At 45.0% G+C, this 20,471-nt stretch overlaps 1 protein-coding gene across 1 annotated transcript in view; it reads left to right on the forward strand.

The window, feature by feature from the left end:
• The first annotated feature begins 11,443 nt into the window (after positions 1–11,443).
• The window catches only part of LOC141009361 (actin-binding LIM protein 1-like), a 31,746-nt gene continuing 22,718 nt past the window's right edge, over positions 11,444–20,471 (forward strand). Inside the window, exons 1-2 of the mRNA XM_073481937.1 lie at positions 11,444–11,542; positions 20,290–20,427. Coding sequence (XP_073338038.1) covers positions 11,521–11,542; positions 20,290–20,427 — 160 coding nt within the window. The 5' untranslated portion in view covers positions 11,444–11,520. The remainder of the gene's footprint in view (positions 11,543–20,289; positions 20,428–20,471) is intronic.

Raw genomic sequence — 20,471 nt, forward strand, 5'->3', positions numbered from 1 at the left:
AGGAGGGTTGAAGGACGGATGCATGAGAGAAGAGAGTCCATTTGCGTCGTCTGTCGGGAGGATCGGGCTGTGATAATGACACTGTTGTTGTAAGTAGGTTACACCGGTGATGGCTGGAGCTACAGCCTCCTCTGCTGCAGCCCTGCACACACTGACAGCCTACAACTTATTTTGTTCACACGAACTCTGATCACCATCAGAACCAGCTGTGATAATGAGACTCCTCTGATTGCTTTTTTTTTTCTTTGGGCATCTTTAATCAGGAGTGGTGCATGTCAATTGTTGCCTAAATGAGAGCTGTGGATGGAGATCTGGTGGCATGTGGTGGTTATTGTTAAGTGACTGAAATCTGAGGATGAACCGTCATATCTCGCTGCAAGTTGAGAGGATGTTTTCATTTCAGGTGACACCTGCGAGCGGTGCAGGTGGAGCCAGTTCTGCTCCCGTCAGGTGGTCCCTTGTGAACGCCTGGGTCTGACTCCTGCAGCCTCCAGCTGTTCCTGGATCAGATGGTCTCACTTGCTGATTTTAGAGTTGGATAGAAAACAGAGAAGTTGCAACCTGAGTGCGACCTCAAGGTTATTGTATTAAATCTGCAGCTGGATTCACCCATCAGTTGGCTCTGATCCTATTATTAAGGTAAATCAAGCTGCAGTATGTCACTATAGCATGATGGCTTTGAACCCCCCCTCCCCGTCGCTGGTGATGTGGCCCACTGTTACCCGTCCTGCTGATCGATGGGAGCTCAGAGCCCACCGCTTGACAGCCCCCCTGAGGTACATAGATCTGATTAGCACACTTAAGCCCCTGCAAACAGCCAATCATTATTCATGAGGAGTAACTACTCTCTGCACCCTACAGTGGCATGATAGGGAAGGGCCAATTACCTCTGTGTTGGTTACACGGATGTGAGGTTATTAATTCATTATCGCCGATAAATCAGGCACAAACATCAGTCTCTGTGACAATATGTCAAACCAGACACAGATTTGTCAGGTTGAGTCGATGCTTTGTCAATTGCACAGACTGCGATACTCGATAACTTGATTTAAACCGTGTTTGGCATTTTTTAAGAGGAAGAGTGTTTTTAGGATTGTGTACTTGTGTTGTTTTTTCTATACTATGTTGTCTGATATGTGCGGATATGAGATTATAATGCAGAAAAAAGATGCTTTGGTTTATTTATAACTATTAAATTCCCGGTGAAGTTTATGGTTTCACTGCACTGATGTCACTTCAGGGCCCAGACACACCAAACTGACAACAAAGAACCGGCAGCAGTGAAGGCTGACTGTTGTGTGTCTCAGCCAAAACGCTGCACTTGAACACACCACAGAAGCTTCAGCCGATGGTCAGCTAGCTGCTGCGCTCTGCGCCTGCACGACAGGCAAAGACTCTCCATGCCACAGGATGGCGGTGGTCTGCATGCATATAGTTGCAGGGTCAGCCTACTTTGTGGACATCTGGTTGTATTATTCTAGATATAGTAGCATACAGAAATCTATAGGCAGGATGTCAGCCAACCATTTTCCTTTCCACAGAAACAGGAAGTTAGAAAATGACTCCACTTTTCCCTCCAGTGTGCATTTATGATTGCAGCCCCTCCCTCGGCTGTCCGGCGAGCATCAGCCATTACTGTGCTCTCAGTCTTGCAGTCGCCTGCCCCCCACCCCCCATCCCTGCGATCAGCACAAGGCCATCAGCTCTTTACCTTGGTAGTGATGCCCTTCCATTAGCCACCCCACCTTGTACTACACCCTTGCGGGCAGACCGCTCTACTTGGACCTTTCAGTGTCATCATATTTCCTGTGCTGCTGTCCTTTGTTTTTGTTTTTTTTTAAATAAAACCACTATCCTGGGGATGTTGACGGAGCACGTACTGTATATTATTTCAAGCAATGCTTTCACATCAGTCCTACCTGTGAGCTCGTCGTGGTTCAGCCAGAGCAACAGGGGGTTAAGTGCATTGTTCAAGGTCACCTCTGCAGTGGCATTTGAGGGAGGACGAGGCGTTTCTTATCAGATTCCTCCATCTGCAGCACATTCTCCCTCCTGGTCTGGGAAACCACCTGAAACCTGTCACAGTCATGCCATTTAGCCTAATCCCTCCATTTATTTTTAGAGTTTGCTGTTCTGCTACCATTGGTCCTTTACTGTGTAGGTTGGCTGCTCATGTGTGGGAGAATTTATTGTTCATCTTGGTCCATTTGAGCCTTTTATCTCAGCTCCACCGCAGAGTCTTAAAACAACGTGTTGGACGGCAGCGTTCTCACGTGTGTGGGCCGATGTTCATTCAGTTTTCAGTTTTCTGCTCCTCCTGGGCGGGCGTGAAGGTCATATTACTTTATCTGATTTGATGGACCATTTGAAGCCGTTGTAGTAAAGTAAAGTGGGCTGAATTGATGTATTTTAGGTTTTCATCTAAAACTCAGCAACACATCGTAAAAGGAAACAGCACATTAAGAGCAAATAGAAAAAGACACAACATCATCAGAGATTAAAGGGTCGTTGCAGAGTTTCAGGGGTCTTCCAACTTGTTTCTGCTTTACTTCACTGATCAGGTCATTTTAATCTCCAGTTATCCGTCTTTCCTCCCCCTCAGCAGGCCACTAAATCAAAGTGAGTTGTTGCAGTTTGACTGATCTTCTGAAATGAGAAAAACTGGTGAGAATGTAAATGGTTAGAAAAGTACTTAAATCTACAGACCTGCAGAAGCTCGGCCGAAAACCAGATGGAAATTAAAATGCACTGATCAGCAGATGTTCAGCAGAATCCAGCTGGAAGTTTCCTGGAAATGTATTGAAGAAATTACCAGTTATTTATTGACTGCATATAGGAAAATAGCAGATTATTATTATTAAAGCAACATTATGGAACTTTTTTACCTTAAAGTAACAGCTTGGTAAAGTGTCTTGTAATAAGGTGAATGGTGTCTCTGCCCCCCATCACTTGTTTCTGCACTATGTACAGTGTTTCCCACAGAATCAGACTTTAATTGTGGTGGTGGCTGTCCAGCTGGAGTGCCATAGAGCATGTGCACTTGAGACTTCTGCCGACCGAGTCAGCTAACGCGCCATGAGGATAAAATCGGCTCTTCTAGACTTTCCAAATTGTATTGGACCGACTTGCTCAAATTCTGACAGTAAAACGACTCATTTCGCGGGGGTTGTGAGGCGTTTATTACGATTTTACAGATGCAACTTTCACAATGTTAGCTTTTGGGAAAAAGTCCCCAGTGCATCACATGACGATGTAATTACACAGCTTGGCCAAGACAAAAACTGGCCTCAAGGCCTGGCGCTCTTTGTGGGGGCTTGATCTCGACGATGAGGCCAGCCGTCTTCTTTGCAGAGGAAGTTACGGTCAAGCCAACTGCGTTAAATAGTCCTCCTCCTCTTCTTCGTTGGTTTTACCGGCGGTCTAAAAACCACACCGCCACTGTATCGGAGTATATAACATCATGCTATTCACTGACGGGTGCGCTGTCTTGAGTGAGTGAGAACGGGCAACAGGCTTCAAAAATAGAAAATCAATATGTGGCGGCCAAGGTTGATTTTGTGGCGGACCGCCACAAATAAATTAATGTGCGGGAAACACTGATCAAGTCACTAAGAGTTATGTCAGCTAGGGCTGGGCGATAGGGCCTTAATATAATAATACAGTATTTATAAGCTATACTGCATTGCACAATATATATCTCTATATTTTGAAATCTCCCTAAAAGCACTTCATAAACCAATACCAATATATACCAAATGACTTGATGTCAATATTTTGCGATAATATTGTAGGGATGACTATTGGTACTTTCACAAAATATTAACACAATTAAATATTCATCAGTAATGTGGATATAATGACTAAGTGGGTTAAGACAAGTATAAGAACGTCTGGTAAGCTGATAAAATGAGATCACCTTACTGTAATGCAGCCTTTCCTACCAGGAAAACACGACACTTATCAGGATAATGATATAATATTGATATTCTGCCCGGCCTGGTCTGCCTGTTTTATTCACATCTTCAACAGACTAGACTTTTCCAGTAATCACATCTGAAAGTAATTCCACATGTCTGGATAACTTTACGTGACTGGTAGCAAAGGAAATTCCTCCCCGGATACCTGCTGCATCTTCCAGCTCTGTCCTGCTCTGAACTCCTTCCCCACCCCTCCCAATCCTAGAGGAGGGTAAGCACATCCTGCTCAGCGTACCTGTTACACTGCAGTGTAATCTGGATGATCAATGGCGGATGAAAAAAGGAGGCACGGCTCCATACTGCAGTAACCTAATCTGATGCCTCCTCCTTCTCCGACCACTGGAGAGGGCTGCTCATGCTCCGACAGCACGACCCTCTGCATCAGCACTTTCCTCCCTCCTCTGTGTGTGTGTGGCTATACTGTATGTGCGAATATGGGGGTTGGTGTGCGCGCGCATGCATGTGTCCTGGCAAAAGCCTGAATAATTGATGAGCAAGGGGAAGGAGTAAAGGCGCTGCCGGACGGGACGGTGTGTGTGGGAGTGTGTAGAGATGGGGGAGAGGGATGCAGCGTGGCAGAAGCCTGGCTACGATGGGCTCTGCAACTACGCCCAAAAAATCACCTCCTGCTTCGGACTGGATGGTAAGAAAGAGACGGAGAGGAGGAGGGAGGGGGGTGTGTGTGTGTTTCTGTTGCAGTAATGGAAGAAGCTGTGATCTGGAATGTATTCTGTGCGGCGGTGCTGATTTCTTGTCGCGCGGGGACGGCAGCCTCGCTGTCTGAGCATGTATGTGTTGCTTTGCGAGTGTGTGGGCAGTCGTGTCAAAGCCACCACACAGCGGATGACAATTGGAGGGCAGTGCCTTCGCTGCAGCAGAATAGCATGTCCTCAGTTTGTCTCAGGTCCATGTGTCTGCATGTGTAGGAGTAAAGAGTGCATGTCTCGGGCTTTTTTACCTCTTTACCCTGCGATGAAACTCCAGCTTTCCTAGCTGGAGAACGAAGGTGTGCTTGCGAGCGGAAGCTGAACGAAGTCAAATAAGTTTAAATCTGCATTGATTTAAATAGTAGTTAACTCAGCCAGACGTCCTGTTCCTGTGCACCCTCGCAGACAAAGAGGAAAATCATTAAATTTGAAGTGCAGGCCGAGCCCGATGTCTCCAGACTGAAAGGATATTTTGTGCTTTGTCATTGTCTGCTGTGCTTTTCTTCATTGCTACATATCTCAGTGATTAATTTCATCTGGTGGGAGAAAGTAGATAGCTGTGATTAGCCTTATCTGTGTGATGAATGGTGTCACGGAAGGTTACTCTGTTTCTCTGTGTGTATGCAGGAGACCGTCCTGTTTTGTTATGGTTTCCCGTTAAAACATGTCATCACTGTGTTGTTATTTTGTTTTTTTTTGTGGGGTTTGCTCACAGTCACACTCTTCATCATCACTCCCTCCCACCAGGACGTGTCAGTGACTCAAAATTACTCAACTCATATTCCCCAGGAAGGTGAACACATCTGCTTGTAAACACTCAATAGCTAGATGTTAATTTCTCAAGAAATCTTTTTTGGAACAAACTCGTCCCGTCATCAGATGGTTTGAAGATTATAAACTCAGAACATTCCTCCTTACCAAGTTAAATCTTCCAAAATCCTTTACCAGACGATGTCACCGGATAAAGAGGAGGCACTGCTGGCGTTTGCGCTTCACCGCCGATTTAGTCGCAGTGTTGTGAAGGATCCTGCTGATGATTAACAGTGGGTTTGTGCATTGTTGGCTGCAGGAGCGACCTTGCTGGTCGTTGACCTTGTAAAAGACTGGCAGACTCCCAAGGCAATCTACCCTGAAAGTATGTGTTGGATCACTGGGATGCTGCTTACTCATATGCATCCATTTGGTCTTACTGTACATCAACTCAGTGAAAAGTACAGTCAGACAACAACACTTTCTAAGCATAATGGAGTCGCGATGCATCTGAAATGCTTGATGATTAATAACTCACCAAATCAAAACATGTTTCAACCCAAACAACATGTTTACCAGAATCTCAGCTCTTCATCGGACAGATGTGAATAAGCAGAGGAATCATTTGGATGCATATGGGTCCCATCAGGTATAGAGAGACTCCCACCATACACTGGGCCAACCTGATGTAGAGCTACCTAACCCCACCCATAAGATAATCATAGGCTCGACGTCAGCCCTAAGCTGCTTAAGGCACCAGGCTGGTTTGGGCTGAAGACACTCATAGTGTAAGCTTCTTTCACTGTTTCTCACTCGGCTCTACCTGCAGCAGACTGCTTTGTCATACCTGCCGCCTCTTGTCTGGCATCTCCACCACAAGGCGGGTGCCAGCACTCCATCCAGCGCAGGTCTGAAGTGACAGGTGGAGGGAACCTAACAAGAGGAGTTTCCTCACTGGATGATTTTATGATGAGCTGCCGTGCGGTCGCCCATCAAGCTCTCCCGGCTCCCTGGTTTCCGTTTCGTGCCTCTACGAACACCCCGAGCTCTTGATGTCCAGAGGCGACTGGATTTTAGAGCGGGTCTGAGCCCGACCCTGGCCGACGTCTACCTGCAGTGTTTCACCCTTCTCTGTGGGAGAATCGAAGGGGACCAGGGCGCCATCATGCCCACCCTGCCCAATCTCAACAGCCTGGGGAAGCTGTGCAGCTCCAGCCGCAGCCAGAGCGTCGACCGCGTCCGGGTGAAGCGCAAGAGCTCAGTGAAGCGCATGTCCATCATCGAGGATGGGCATGTGGCTGAGGTGCTGTACCTCATTCCTAAACAATATATGGAGCAGGTGCCCAACCTCAACCCCAATGACTATTATCTAAGTGAGAGGCTGAATGATGTGGCGACAGGTAAGACAGGAGGAAAGATTTGAAACATTCATTCACCCATCTCTCATTACAGCCATCCATCCAAGCTGCACCTGACTTTACCACCAGTCAGCTTTAATGATAAAAAAACAAAAAAAAACAACCATTTGTGTTGATTTAATGCAAGTTGTTCTACTTTTAGACACTTTAAAGTGAAGTTGCATTGAATTGTATTATTTCCTTCCCTGCTCTCACTCTTCAACAGTTGTTCGTCAGTGCCACAAGTCGCTGATGTTTATTGTTATTCGGTACTTCTTTCTATTTTGTTTGCGGGTAGGTGTCTGACAATAAATTGATTAGTTGCCGCTCAGAGATTACTCCATTTAAATTGGATGGCAGCGAGTGATTACACCTCTCTCGAGCCGTTTTCACATCTGACCTGTGCCTATGTGCAAGAGCTCCCGTGCACGAGTTATGCAACCATAACTCCCCGACGCCAGAAAGTGTCAAATGTTGAAAAAGTCAGGAAATTAATCACCGTCCACTCCGTAGTTATATAATGCAAAACCCATATGCAAGGGCAGACCTGCTGCATTTTTGCCAAGCAACAGTACATGGGGAAGAGACATGGTGGCTTACATCAGGATTACCACATGGGCATGAGGACAAAATCGAGATTTCCAGACCTTATGTATCCTCTGACTGCACGCCAGGCACAGTAGTAAAATCATCATCGCTTGGTACTTTGGTTGTTTGCCGCAGACAGCAGATTCTATATTTGGGTTGAAGTGAAGAAGGTTTGTCTCTGCAAAATGACCCCAGATCAAAGATCACAGAGGTCAGCGCTTATGTTAGCCGTTTCATTTCTTCAGAGAGAGCTAAAATCAATCAGACAGTGACAGTCAATAGCTGATTTTTCCATTCTCTTTTTGGGACAACTTTTCTGAGACCCAATATCTGTAAAAAACTTTGTTGTAAGACTTGCAGCAGTCATCATTTTATTCCCCTTTAACCTTTTCTGAAACCTCTGTAGTGTCGAGCGTCTACCCAACAAAGCTGAAACACTGTCGATGCTGCATTATTTCACCCACTGAGTGCTTTTGAATATGAGTGGCACTGATTCTTCTCCCCGCGTGATGTTATCCAGAGGTCACGCAGTGATTGATCGTACCTCAAAGAAAAATGAGAAATAAATCCGCAACCCAAAATTCCTGGATTGTAGATGAAGAAATGTGGTTTTTATGTTTGGAAAATGTCGAAATGTTGAATGAATGTTGGAGTGAAAACATGTTTCTGTGTATTCAGCGGTGCTACATCACAGGAATGTTAATGTGACCGAGGTGAAAACACACTTTGAAGAAGTTAACCTGGTTGCACAGGATTGCTGTTCAAAAGGTTCTCGTGTGTTTTGTAACACATTTTAAAATAGAAACAAGCAGGTGAAGAGCTTCATCATCCAGAAAGACATAAATGCAGGTCTGTCTGTGCTCCAATAGAAATGGTGGTTATTAGTATTTTATCATGTTAATGATGTCATAATAAGCTAACATGTTAACAACTAGATAAAAAGCTAAATTGTCGGCAACTTGTTAACAAGCTAACAAGTTAACAACTAGATAACGAGCTAACATGTTAACAACTTGTTAAAAAGCTAACATGGTAAATACTAGATAACAAGTTATCTAGTAACAAGCTAACATGTTAACAAGTTAAAATGTTAGCTTTTTAACAACTTGTTAAAAAGCTAACATGTTAACAGCTAGATAACAATTTAACATGTTAACAACTTGTTAAAATCTAACATGTTAACAACCAGTAAACACGTTAACAACTCGTTAACAAGCTGTTAACAACTCGTTAACAAGCTGTTAACAACTCGTTAACAAGCTGTTAACAACTTTATAACAAGCTATTAACAAGCTGTTAACAACTCGTTAACAAGCTAACATGTTAACTTGTTAACACGCCAAAATGCCAACAACTTTATAACAAGCTGTTAACATTCCACATGATTCCAGCTTCTAGAAACTATCATGCTGTGTGTCTGCTGGATTTATAGCCTGAGAGTTTACAAATCCTGAGAGTGTTGACACGTTTGCTCTGTGTGTGTGTGTGTGTGTGTGTGTGCATGTCTATGTGTGAGTGTGCGTGTGTGTGTGTAGTTCATCCTACAATCCTTAATCCCAGGGATAACTGTGCAGTATATCCACACAAACCACTGTTGTTTACCATAAATGTGACCTCTTGCATTACAGCATCATGTCGGTCTAGCTTCAGAACTTAAAGAAATGGCTCTTATTGCTGTCAGGGACATGCTGTGTAGTAACTGTGCTTAATCTGCACGGATATGAGGGGCCGTGCGGGGTGTAGTTACCCAGCCAGGTTATTAATGGCCAGTCAGACATGGATCATCCATAGGTGAGCGGTCGAAACCTCTCATCCATGGATAATAGGCTTTGGTACTCAGGAGTTGCTCTTGGCGAGCCTTGTGTAGCATGAATGTCCAGCAGCTCTAACTGAGATTATTAAAAGAGGGAAGATGAGGTCCATTACAGTATTATGAGAAGACACAATAACAGGAATAATAGGACCTCCGCATGTGTAAAGCATCCTCTGTTCCCTTGAAAGGCGCTATAAAAGCTCAAGTTATTACTGTTATTATCTTTGTGTTGCATTAAGCACTGGGAGGCCACGCTGTAAACCTCTCATTTCCTGAACGAGATGACCAACATTTGGAAATCAGGTCTTATTAAAAAAAACCCACTCCAATCTTCGGTCATCACAGACTCGTTACGCGTGTCTCTCCCTTCATAATAAAAAAGGGTGGAGTGCTGGAGAAACTATTTTTGCCTCACTGGCATGCCTCCATTGCCCGATGAGAAGAAAACGCCCCTGTGCGGAGTGATGCACGTCGCTGGGCATCCAGCAGGTGGCACAGTTGACGCTGCAGTGTATGAATGCACTCTGAATGCATAATGGGCTGCCTGCATCAGCAATTACAGAGGTGGTGCTGATGCAAAAGTACTCCTTCCCTTCAGCCACGGAGATCAGGGACGGTGTGGTCCTCACCGGGTGCTGGTGTGAAGTGGCCGAGTTACTCCTGCAATCATGTAGTGTCTACAAACATTGGCTCGGTCATCTGCTATGTCTGGCTGAATCTAAGTGGATTTTATTTGTTGGATTAGGTCAGGCCATTAAGTAGTAACAAGAGTCCAGTCGTGGTGAACAAAGGTCGTCGATCACTTTATAGCACACTCATTTAAAGACGTAAACCGTTGTTATTTTGCGAGGTTTTTACGTCACGAGTACGAGCATTTCTCTAAAGTAAAGATGTCACTGGTCATTCCTGCAGCAGATGATATAAGAGCTGGTGTGTGAGCACCAGTCCCAGCCAGGACTGTGCTCCCGTGCTCTCTGTAATTGGATTCCAGGGGATCCACTAAAGATATTAATACAAAGCTCATGCTAGAGATCACGGTAAGTCTGACCTACGACCTCAGATGGCCCGTCCTGGCCTCACATGCGGGCCTCAAACAGAACACGGCCTGCTGCAAGGGGTGCGATTATTAACAACTTAGGCTGTCACTAACATGTGAGCCTGGCTTTGCTGCGTATGATCAGGTCGACAGTGTTAATTGGATCTGATTAGATAACCCCTATTATCCTCCCGTCATCCTTAATAAAAATTTAAAAAAAGTGCTTTTCATCGAGGCATCATTTTGTGAACTGTGTGTGTTTTAATACATCTTTTATTAAGTTTGAATTATTCACTCTGGTGCTCGGTGCTGTAACCACCTCCAGTGACTGTCATGAACTTTCCAAAACAATTCGGCCTTTGACTCCGTTGCTTTATTTTTCGTGATTTTAAGGCTCTTAAGTCCATGTTTGTGTTGTACGTCTATCACGTACACTCATTTTTGTGAAACTGAATCGGTTTTTCAGCTAATTGCTGCACTGAAAAGAGTAATCTGTCTCCGCCCGCCGCCCCGCTGTATTGACACAAAGCCTTTGTTGAGGTGTGTGTTATGCAGCGCAGCGATCTGCTAAAGGGTTATTCCCGTCAAAAATCAGCTTGTCGAGCTTTTTATTCATGGCCTTCACAGTTCTCACACCATAGCACACAGTTCACAGTGGAAAGTCAGAGCGATGTGCTGTGAGGACAAGATGTTACAACTGAAAAGCACAGAGAAGAAGAGTCTGATGTAACAGATGTATTTATATATACAGTATATAGGGTGCTGTTTATGCCTGACCAGTTTACATCAGTAGCCTGTGACATATGTGTCCCTCCATCACGACTTCACTGCCTGTTTTGGGGGATCTGTAAGTGTTTCTGACAGTCACACAGAAGCAGCAGTGGCAGCCACCTGGTTGCTGCAATGAGGAGGCGGCTGACACAACAGAGGGGCTGAATGAGGGAGCAGGAGGGGACGGGAGAGGGAGGAGGAGGAGGAGGAGTGGGCAGAGGAGGAGGAGGAGGAGGAGAGGGATGGGAGGAAAACAGGCAGTCGGGGAGGCAAACCCCACGCCGTAGCGGTGTTTTCGGGAGGAGAGCTGAGCAGCGCCTACACCTCTCTCTCTCTCTCCCTCTCTCTCTCTGTGGTGTCTCAGCTCTGGGTTTTTTTCTGCTCCTCAGTCTTGACTAAAAAAAAGGAAGTAGCAGCTGCTGCTGTGTTACTGCTGATCGATAGCCGGAGCCTTTTCTGGTGCTGATTTACCTGGATTCCAATGGTCATGGTCAAAGAAAAAGGTATTCCAGCGGTCATGGTCCGAGAAGGGTGTGTGTGTGTGTGTCTATGTGTGTGTGATGAGTGTGTTTTTAGGGGGGGGGGATTTGTTTGGCTTGTCGTGCTGTGACTGTCTGCAGTGTGTGTGTGTAGATGTGCAGCATGTCCAGTTGTATTTGCACTGCTGTGTATGGCTGAATTAGACGTAGTTTGACTGGATTGTGTTTTTGATCATTTTCAGAGGGTGTGGATGTGCGATACAGTCACGATGATATGGACGTGATTTTCTTCATGTGGGTGTGCGTTGCTTGCAAGAAGCATGACTAATGACAGTGTGTGAATGTGCATCTTCAACATATCGACACGCTCTCTCTGGTTTGAACGCGCTACGCCCTTCTCGACACTCTCCAGCAGCTGATGCTTGGCTCTGAGTCGGCTTTAATTTGGCAGCGTCAGTCTTTGTGTAGATGTATGTTGGAGCAAAGCGTCTGGCTTTGCTGCAGCTGGACACCGAATCCAGAAGGTTCAGGGCGATCGTGTGCAGATAGATGTGGGTTGAAACGATCCGTCTTTTGATGCAGGCTGATGGGGAAAGGTAACATGTAGAGAGGGAAAGTGGAGCACCAGTGTAGGGATCCACACTGCGCAGAGCTGTGGACCTGCACTCCCTCTCTCCCTCTCCCTCTCCCTCTCTCCCTCTCTCCCTCGCTCTGTCTGCAGCCGTTGCCATGGCGACCATCTGAAAGGTACACTCCATTGTTGTCAGCTGTGGCCTCATTCATAGCGTCCTGCTAAAAAGGAGAGAAAGATGATTGTTTCCACCTATAGACGAGGTCGCCCCGTTGTGTGGGCTGAATTAGGTGAAGTCATGGGGGGGGGGGGGGGGGGGGGGGGGGAAGAGATATTAACATTCCCGGCAATTTACAGCGGCATGCGGTCGTGAGGTTGACCATTGTTTGTCATTATGACTCATAGCAAGCAGCTACATAGGCGCAATTTTCTATATTAAAAAAGGCCTCGTTTAAATTCAATTCTCAAGAGAAGCAATGGCAGCAAATCTCTGCCTTTTGACTCTTTTGACCACGTTGAAAAATGAAGGACAAATATTTGAATAATAGGCGTGTAACTGAATCTATAAATGTAACTGAAAGCAAACTATTACATCACCTTTTTCCACACTGGAGCTGAATGTGAAAGCAATTAATCACAGTAATAGGTCATTATACGTCATCATTTCACTCCAACTCCCTTAATAGAGTCTCGGCTTGATGTATTACTCCTGTGTTTCAGTGGAGAGTTTGTGTTCTGCGTGTGGGCACTGTGATATTTTTATGCTTTGTCTGAAAATATCTCTATCACCGAAATAAAAAAAACATGTTTACAGATTTTCTTTGACAGATAGGAGTGTGTAGGTTTGTTTGTGTATCCGACAGCACACTGGTGGCCGGAGGCGGCGTCCGACTCTGGAGCTGTTCTCTTCATGTGGATTCCACTCGCCGCAAAGAAAAAAGCCCTTTGCCATCAAGTCCCCGTGCTGGCAGCACACCCGTAACCTCTGGCTGCCACATGTTCCTTCTCCCACAAAATCCCTCTGAAAGTTTTCTGTCGACTTAACCGGCTACCTCGCCTCTTGACTCGCTGACTCTTGGGATTCGTCCACATTTAGAGTTTTTCGTTTCGTGGGAATGCTTTCTGCGACCTGAGATTTCATCGCGCATCCTCCAGGGATCTCATCATGCAACCTGTCAGCAGCCAGGTGGGCTCTGTAACAGAAGGTTGCACAGCTGACCAAATACTGAATCACACTGTACGCTCAGAGTGATGAATCATAATAAAGGGATTGCAGTGTTAGCGTTTTGTCTGCTTGCAGGCGGCCGTCCTATTTTCAAAGCCAAGAATACCCTTGAAATAGTTTGTAATTTATTGGGGCCATGTGTACCCACACGGCAGTCTCATCTTTTCTACCTTGATCTACACGTGCTTCTGAGACTTGTGCACATTTGTCCAACTTCATTTATGCTCTCTCTCTGCGTTAAACTGCGTAAGAAGAAGCCCTGCTGACTCTGTGAGATGAGACGATCGTCGTCACGTATACGTCACCTGCCTCGTGCAAACTCCCACAACTCTCTGCATTCACAATCTGAACACATTTCTCTTGACATGGAAGTCGAATGTCATGTGCCTCTCCCTGTGGCTGCCTGCTGTGATTTCGCAGAGTGCTGCTGCAGACAACTGCAGTGGTGCCTCATCTTTGAAGCTTGCCAGTGTCTATCCCCTGAAAGAGGAGCTAAACCCTTTCGCAGACATCAATGCAACACACACTCTCATAGACGCGCACTGTTTGTACAGCTGGCACACAGGACCAGAATATACAGATGAGATAAGTGTTCGGCCGGGGGGGAGAGACAGCCACCGAACTAAAATATACAGGCTAAAACAACAAGAGTGACATGAGAATCACATGAGAGAAACGCAGACTGTGGCCATACATTGTGCCCGTCAACAAACATCCTCCCTGTCTGCCATTAATCGGTTTGATTATCACAGGAAACGCGACGCAGGAGGAGTTTGGGGTTCCTAACGGGCCGTCATTCCGAGGCAAAAAGCCAGGGCCTTCATCAGCTCTACAAACACAATGGCTTCTGCAGTTCATAAAGCCACCATTGTCTCCTCTCAGATAAGTGGCTGGACTGGAAGTCTCTCTCTGTTTATCAGCGTGCCGTTATTATGATGTACCCACCCAACAACAAACGCTGCACACTGTGGCGTTCAACCATTCAGACGAGATCATTATTCCAAACCCAGGTCCCTGAGGGTTAGTGTTTCAAGGTTGGGGGGCCTGTTGGAGGCCGATAGGGTTCCCCCCTGCAATTTGTGCCCGCGTTTGAAGTGCTTTGTCTGGGACGCTGGTGGCGGGGCAGAGGGGTGGGGAGGTGGTGAATACATCCATACATATTCATGGAGGGGAGGGTTAAGGGCTTCTTGTTATGTCTGGGTGATAAAGAGCTCCACACACCCTCCCCCAAACAAGCACACACACACACACACACACGTCCGATCACGCTTTGGGATTTCATGGTGGGCATATCTGGTGCCGTTTGATATCCATTATGGGTCGGACCCCATTGGAATATTTCATCCCAAACTGGTTGGATTGGTTGGATGTTGGAGTAGAAAGTGTGTTCTTGTGTGTGTGTGTGTGTTTTGTTGTCTATGAAGCAGACACACTGGAGGCCAAAAAGTGTTGGCATGGATGCCAAGAGTGGAGATGGCTGTTTGTGCCACTCTCTTCATTTGTCCCTTTGCCTCTCCATGTAACACAAACACACTCAAACGCACTAAGGCACATGCACACACACTATACACACACTCTCACACACTTCGGGGCTGCTATCTGTCTGTGCTGGAAACTCTTCTGTCTGTGACTCTTACAGTAACAAAGGCGGTAAGCGTCTGAATATTTTATTGGTTCTTTTCATCTCTCATCTATTGTTTAATTGAATTCCCCTCTTCCCTGTGCGTCTCCAACCTTCAACTTTGGTTGTGCTCTCCTCGGGGCTCATGGTAGGAAATGAAGGCAACAAAGTCTGAAGCTTCCTCAGCAAATCCTGCACCCTCTGTCAATAACCCCACTCTATTGTTATTTACCAGCAAGGCTGGGCCACGTGTTACGGTAAAATCTGTCCTCAGGGGATTCAAGATGGCCTTCTTCACTTCCCTCCAGAGTATCATCTGCAGCCTTTATTATTGCCAACGCAGCTAGGCTCTGCTTAAATGGGTGGGGGGTTGGGGTGGGACGTAGGGGTGGAGAGAGCAGCCCCCTTCCTATGCGCCTGGCTTTGGGATGCTCTGCTGGTTATTGTTCCCTCAGCACCGCGTGTGTGTGTGTGTGTGTGTGTGTGTGTGTGTGTGTGTGTGTGTGTGTTCATTGTGTGTTTAGGCTCATATCAGTCACTTTATCCCCTGGTGATGAGGCAGGACAGATCACTCTGTCAGCACAGCCAACACATCCAGCCCAGAATGAGGAATGTGAGCAGCAGTCGGAAAAATTGTACTACTGTATATTTCACAGTAAGTTGCTCTGTGCTGAGGTTGCCTCATGTACTGCGTGCTTACTTATTTATAGCATTATATAATATACAGTCTAGCAAATCAAGCGTCATTCTGCTGCCATCACAAGAACCCCTAAAGACTCGCTAATGGATTCATTTCAAATCCACGTTATTGAAGTGAAATTGCTTCAAGTCATGCTTTTGTGGACATAAAGTCATAAGTGTGGTGCCCTGCTTAAAAGAGGTCTCACTAATGGATTTAATGGCCAAACAAATCTTATAAATGGTTTTAATCTGATCCTTTCAGCAAACCCGTTATATGTTGGCTTCTTTAATTTATATGAAACACCATGTAGCGTGCCCATCTCGGCTTGATTTCTCCACAGTCTCACTCCCTCTGTGCAGCCGCTGCTGAGGCCAACACACAGTGCTTCACAGTGGAAGAGGCGGGGTTGAGCTGGAAAAACACACAGCGCACATAGAGTCCCATCCAAAACTCATTTTTTTAGAGCCTCCGTGCACGGGAGTCAAACATCTGTCTTGGATTTTTGTCAGCCAGTTATGACGTGAGCAGTGTTGACTTTTCCATGATGTGCCGTCCCTGCTGACAGCACAACACTTTAACAAATGTTAAATATAGCAATACAAGCACACTCAAAGGGAGATTGTTGGAATCAACGATGAAAAAATATATATAATTTGAAAATATATATACTTTTAAGCGGCCATGTCTTATCAAGAGTGTGAGGGAGGGTTGTTATCAGCTCGGTGTCTCTGTGTTCAGGGGTCAGACTGGTGCAGTTGAGTTGATGGGAGGTGGAATCTTTAAAAGAGGAGGAATGGGAGGTAATTCCAAAGTTGTTACTCATATGTTATGTTTTCTTATCCATGCTGACATTCAGGAATATGCAGAGTCAGAGGACATGTGAAGCACTGAGCTGAGGTTGGAAAAACTTGTGGAAATCTGTCTACACTCACTGAGGCTAAGCTAGCTGCTGGGTGGTCAGTAAATCTCTTCAAATTGTGCGGCCGCCTGCTCGTTAAACAACAATTTCTGATTTACTATTCCTACACTTGCTCAGTGCAAAATATGCAAAGTGTTGCGAAGGAGGATTTGAAGGCACTCTTTGGTGAGCGAGGCCAAGTAACGACAGAAAACCAACAAATGATGTACAGTGCACTGTAAAGTCTGAATTTACTCAAAAACTATCGAGGAAACTAATTACTTCAAATTTAGTAGTAAATTAGACTAATTGTTAAAACGTATTAGCTTGTACAACTTTTTTTTTGAATGAGTAACATGTAATGAGTAATCGAGTCAACTTTTCAGTCAACTTTTCCCAAACGGTTCAGATGAGTGCTAATGTTGCTAAGCGATTATTTGTGACATGTTTACTATATAATAACCCTACTACGTGTGTTAGTAGTAGTGTTACGTGTATAGCTTGTTCCGCTTCTCCCAAAAAATCAATTACTGCAGGTTTAAAAATTTGTGAAAGCATTCTATTTTATATTCCTGATCCTGTTTTGTCTTATTTAAACCTTTTTGTTTATTGAAAAGTGTGAAACTATACTTGCAACAAGTCCCTCCTCATTTTTGATATACTTAGGATATGCTTGCTATCACTGATCTGTTTAGTCTGGGCCATGATTCTCATCAGTAATAATAATATTGTACTCACCAGATTAGTTACAGAGATCTGGGAATGTAGAGACATGCCGAACAGACGGAGCAAGAAACACAAGCAGTCAGACATTCAGGCAGGTTATTATAAACTCCGGTTTGCCACATTTATTTGAAAGAGAAAACTAAGAGGAATAGTAAAATTACACCCCAAACTGTCCAGCATAAACATCCATTACAATTTATAGGCCAAGGTCCTGGTTCACCTTTGACCTTCCATTCTTAGTTGTAGTTGTGGCAACTGGCAACAAACGGTAAAACAAAACAACTTGTAATAAACTGCAGCTTTCCTTAAGGCCATTCCAGGCTGAAAACAAGTCTCAAAATGACTTTGTTAGATTGTATATACAGTATTTGCAGAGTGCAATTACCCAGATGGCCTGTGTTTTTCTATGGAGGTGTGATGTCACACACAGAGCTGCTGAGAGCCACTGTCACAGTAGTCTGGCTTACCCAGAGATGACTCATTGTCCTGCTGACTGTAATCACATCAGAGACACCGGGCAGACAGATCCTCCTCCCTCCAACCCCTCGCACCCACATTCCTTCCACCCTCCCTCTAATTATCCCATCTTCTTCCTCTTCCACTGTTTTTCACAAATCAACTCAGTTCACTTTTCGATCCAAATTATGAATAGACTGATGTTCTGTGAATGGCTCCCATAAGAATAATCATAGGACAGTTCAGACTGCCCCAAGAGGATGAATCAAAGTGTCTCATTAAGAAAATATTGTTCTGAACACTGGACTCTCTCTCTGAGATTTGATTTCACCGCAGTTAAACTGTCTTCCAATATCAGACGGCCACACCAACTGTAAAAGTGGGATGCAAGGTAGACCAAGTCATCAATAATCCAGAGTAATGTCTCTCTTTGGTCGACCATCGATTGGTCATGACGCTATTTCTGTGCCTTTGGTGGTGTCTTATTTTAGCCTCGCAGACTAATGATTCATTGCAGAGCAGAAAGAGCAAAGATCCTTTCATGTGTATTCTTAGTGTGTGTGTGTGTGCGTGCATGTTTGTGTGTGTGTGTGTGTGTGTGCGTGCATCTTTGTTTGAAAAAGAGAGAGAAATGAGAGGATGAAAGAAAGAGGCTGCCCTGCTAGTTAAGGCTCCTGAATGTGAAATAATCTGCCGGTTTCAGAATAGCTGATAAGCTGTGTGCAATGCGGCACTGCAGCAGTATTTACGTCCCGTACAGAAGTGCTGGATTAATGTCCGTCTATGTCAGCGACGCCAAAACTTTTTACTGAGGAGGGCCACAGGCTGACGTGTCGTGGATTTAAAGATAATACTATATACGGCTTGTAGGGATGAAGCAAGTTGATAATAGCTTCTCTGTCTTATATGATTATGATGGCTGTCACAATTCATCACATTAAGAGAGTGATGTCTAAATCTTTACCCAGATTAAGATCTAGTGCATCCAGAACATTTTGCCATCAAAAGTAGCATACTTCAATACCGTTTGTAGTCATGTTTGTGGCACCATAGTGGCTTTACGGACAGCAATGTTAGTCTGCTGACCACTACTTTGGTTCGGACTGAAATATCTCAAACAGATGACCGTGAAATTGTGGACACACGCCTACTGACTTTTATCCTCTGACTTCTCCTCGAGTGCCTCCAACAAGGCAAAGTTTTTATGTGTTCAGTGAAACATGTCAGCATCTGGCTTATGGATTGGCACAAGACTTAGCACCGATGTTCATGGTTCCCACATGATAGATCCTCAAGACTTTGGTGGTCCCCTTCACTTGTTTTCCAGCGTCACCACGAGGTTGATATTCGTGGCTTTGTCTCGACAACTAATGGATGGATTGCCCCTGAAATTTGGCTCCGATACTCCCCTCAGGAACTTTGATTTCTTTTCATACACTCATTCATTGGGTCAAAATCTACCAATCAAAAAGTGCTCAAGTTACATTACTTCAATATTGTGATACTTGGATTCACATAACTGACTGCACCTGCTAAACATCCACATGCTAGCAGTGTCATAGTGAGCGTGTTAGCATGCTGATTAAGCCCAAAGCACAGCTGTGCCTACGTACAGCCTCACAAAGCTGCTGGCGTGGCTGTGACGTAGTCTCTGTCACAGGTGCTCTTCTACTTTCTTCTGCCTACCTTAGTTTTGTTTTCCTTGCATCTGCACACTGGCAGTGCAGCTGGAAATATTTTTGTGTGTGCGTGTGTGTGTGTGTGTGTGTGTGTGTGTGTGTCCTTACGGGAAGATATTCGACAACTGCTATTTTTTCACACACTCTGAGACAATCAATCAAAGCAAACATTAAGGCTGCTCTGTTTTATTGTTGCCCCTTAGCTTGCCAAAAAATCTGTAGCTTTAAAACACATTTGTCACTTTCTTGTTGGTTCAGGAGTTCACCTCAAACTTTTAAACGCGGCAAAAAGAAGCCAAATATGTTAGGGTTGCACAATTCATCGAAATATGATTGAAATGAAGTGATGCACTGATCCTGTCTACTAATCTTGTTCTCCAGATGTTGGCACAGACCACAACAAATGACTTTTCTACCTTATCATGCAGCCCTAATAACGATTACTTGGAACATAAGCCAGACATAGACAGAAATCGCTCACAATATTTCCTTTTTGAGGATGAAACTTAATAGTGAAACAGATTTTATCAATACCCTTTTAGCCTGCTTTTTCCCAAGCCCTGCTCCTCTCAGCATTTTGACTGTCCAGTCTCCACTGATCAAGGCAGACTATATTTAGCTTGTCGCTCTCTAGAGAGACTATCTGGGCCGTGAACCCCAAGTTGTGCTGTCCTGCTCAATGTTGTTCCGTTTTTACCCTGACAGGCGCTCAGCAGTTGGTCTTTATCTCTGGTGTTTGTGTGATGCTGCAGAGTCAGATCCTTGTGTGGAGCGTGTCCTCGGATGAACGCAGCTGAAAGAAAAAACCTCTCAAAGCAGTGTTCAAAACCCGCGCTGACTGCCACATACAGTGACCGTGATGACTCATCAACATTAAAGTTCAATTGTAACATTGATGTCTTCTCTCTTGCAGTGGCTCATGCGCAGGACACACACCACCACTCCACAGAGAAGCCCCTGATTCAGTGCTACAAGTGTGGGGAGCCATGTAAGGGCGAGGTGCTGCGGGTGCAGAACAAGCACTTCCACCTCAAGTGCTTCACCTGTAAAGGTAAACTTTTCAAGAATGTTAGTGCAGACAGTGATGTTCATTTT

The sequence above is a fragment of the Pagrus major genome, chromosome 15 (assembly GCF_040436345.1).
Source record: "Pagrus major chromosome 15, Pma_NU_1.0".
Taxonomy (NCBI): Eukaryota; Metazoa; Chordata; class Actinopteri; order Spariformes; family Sparidae; genus Pagrus; species Pagrus major.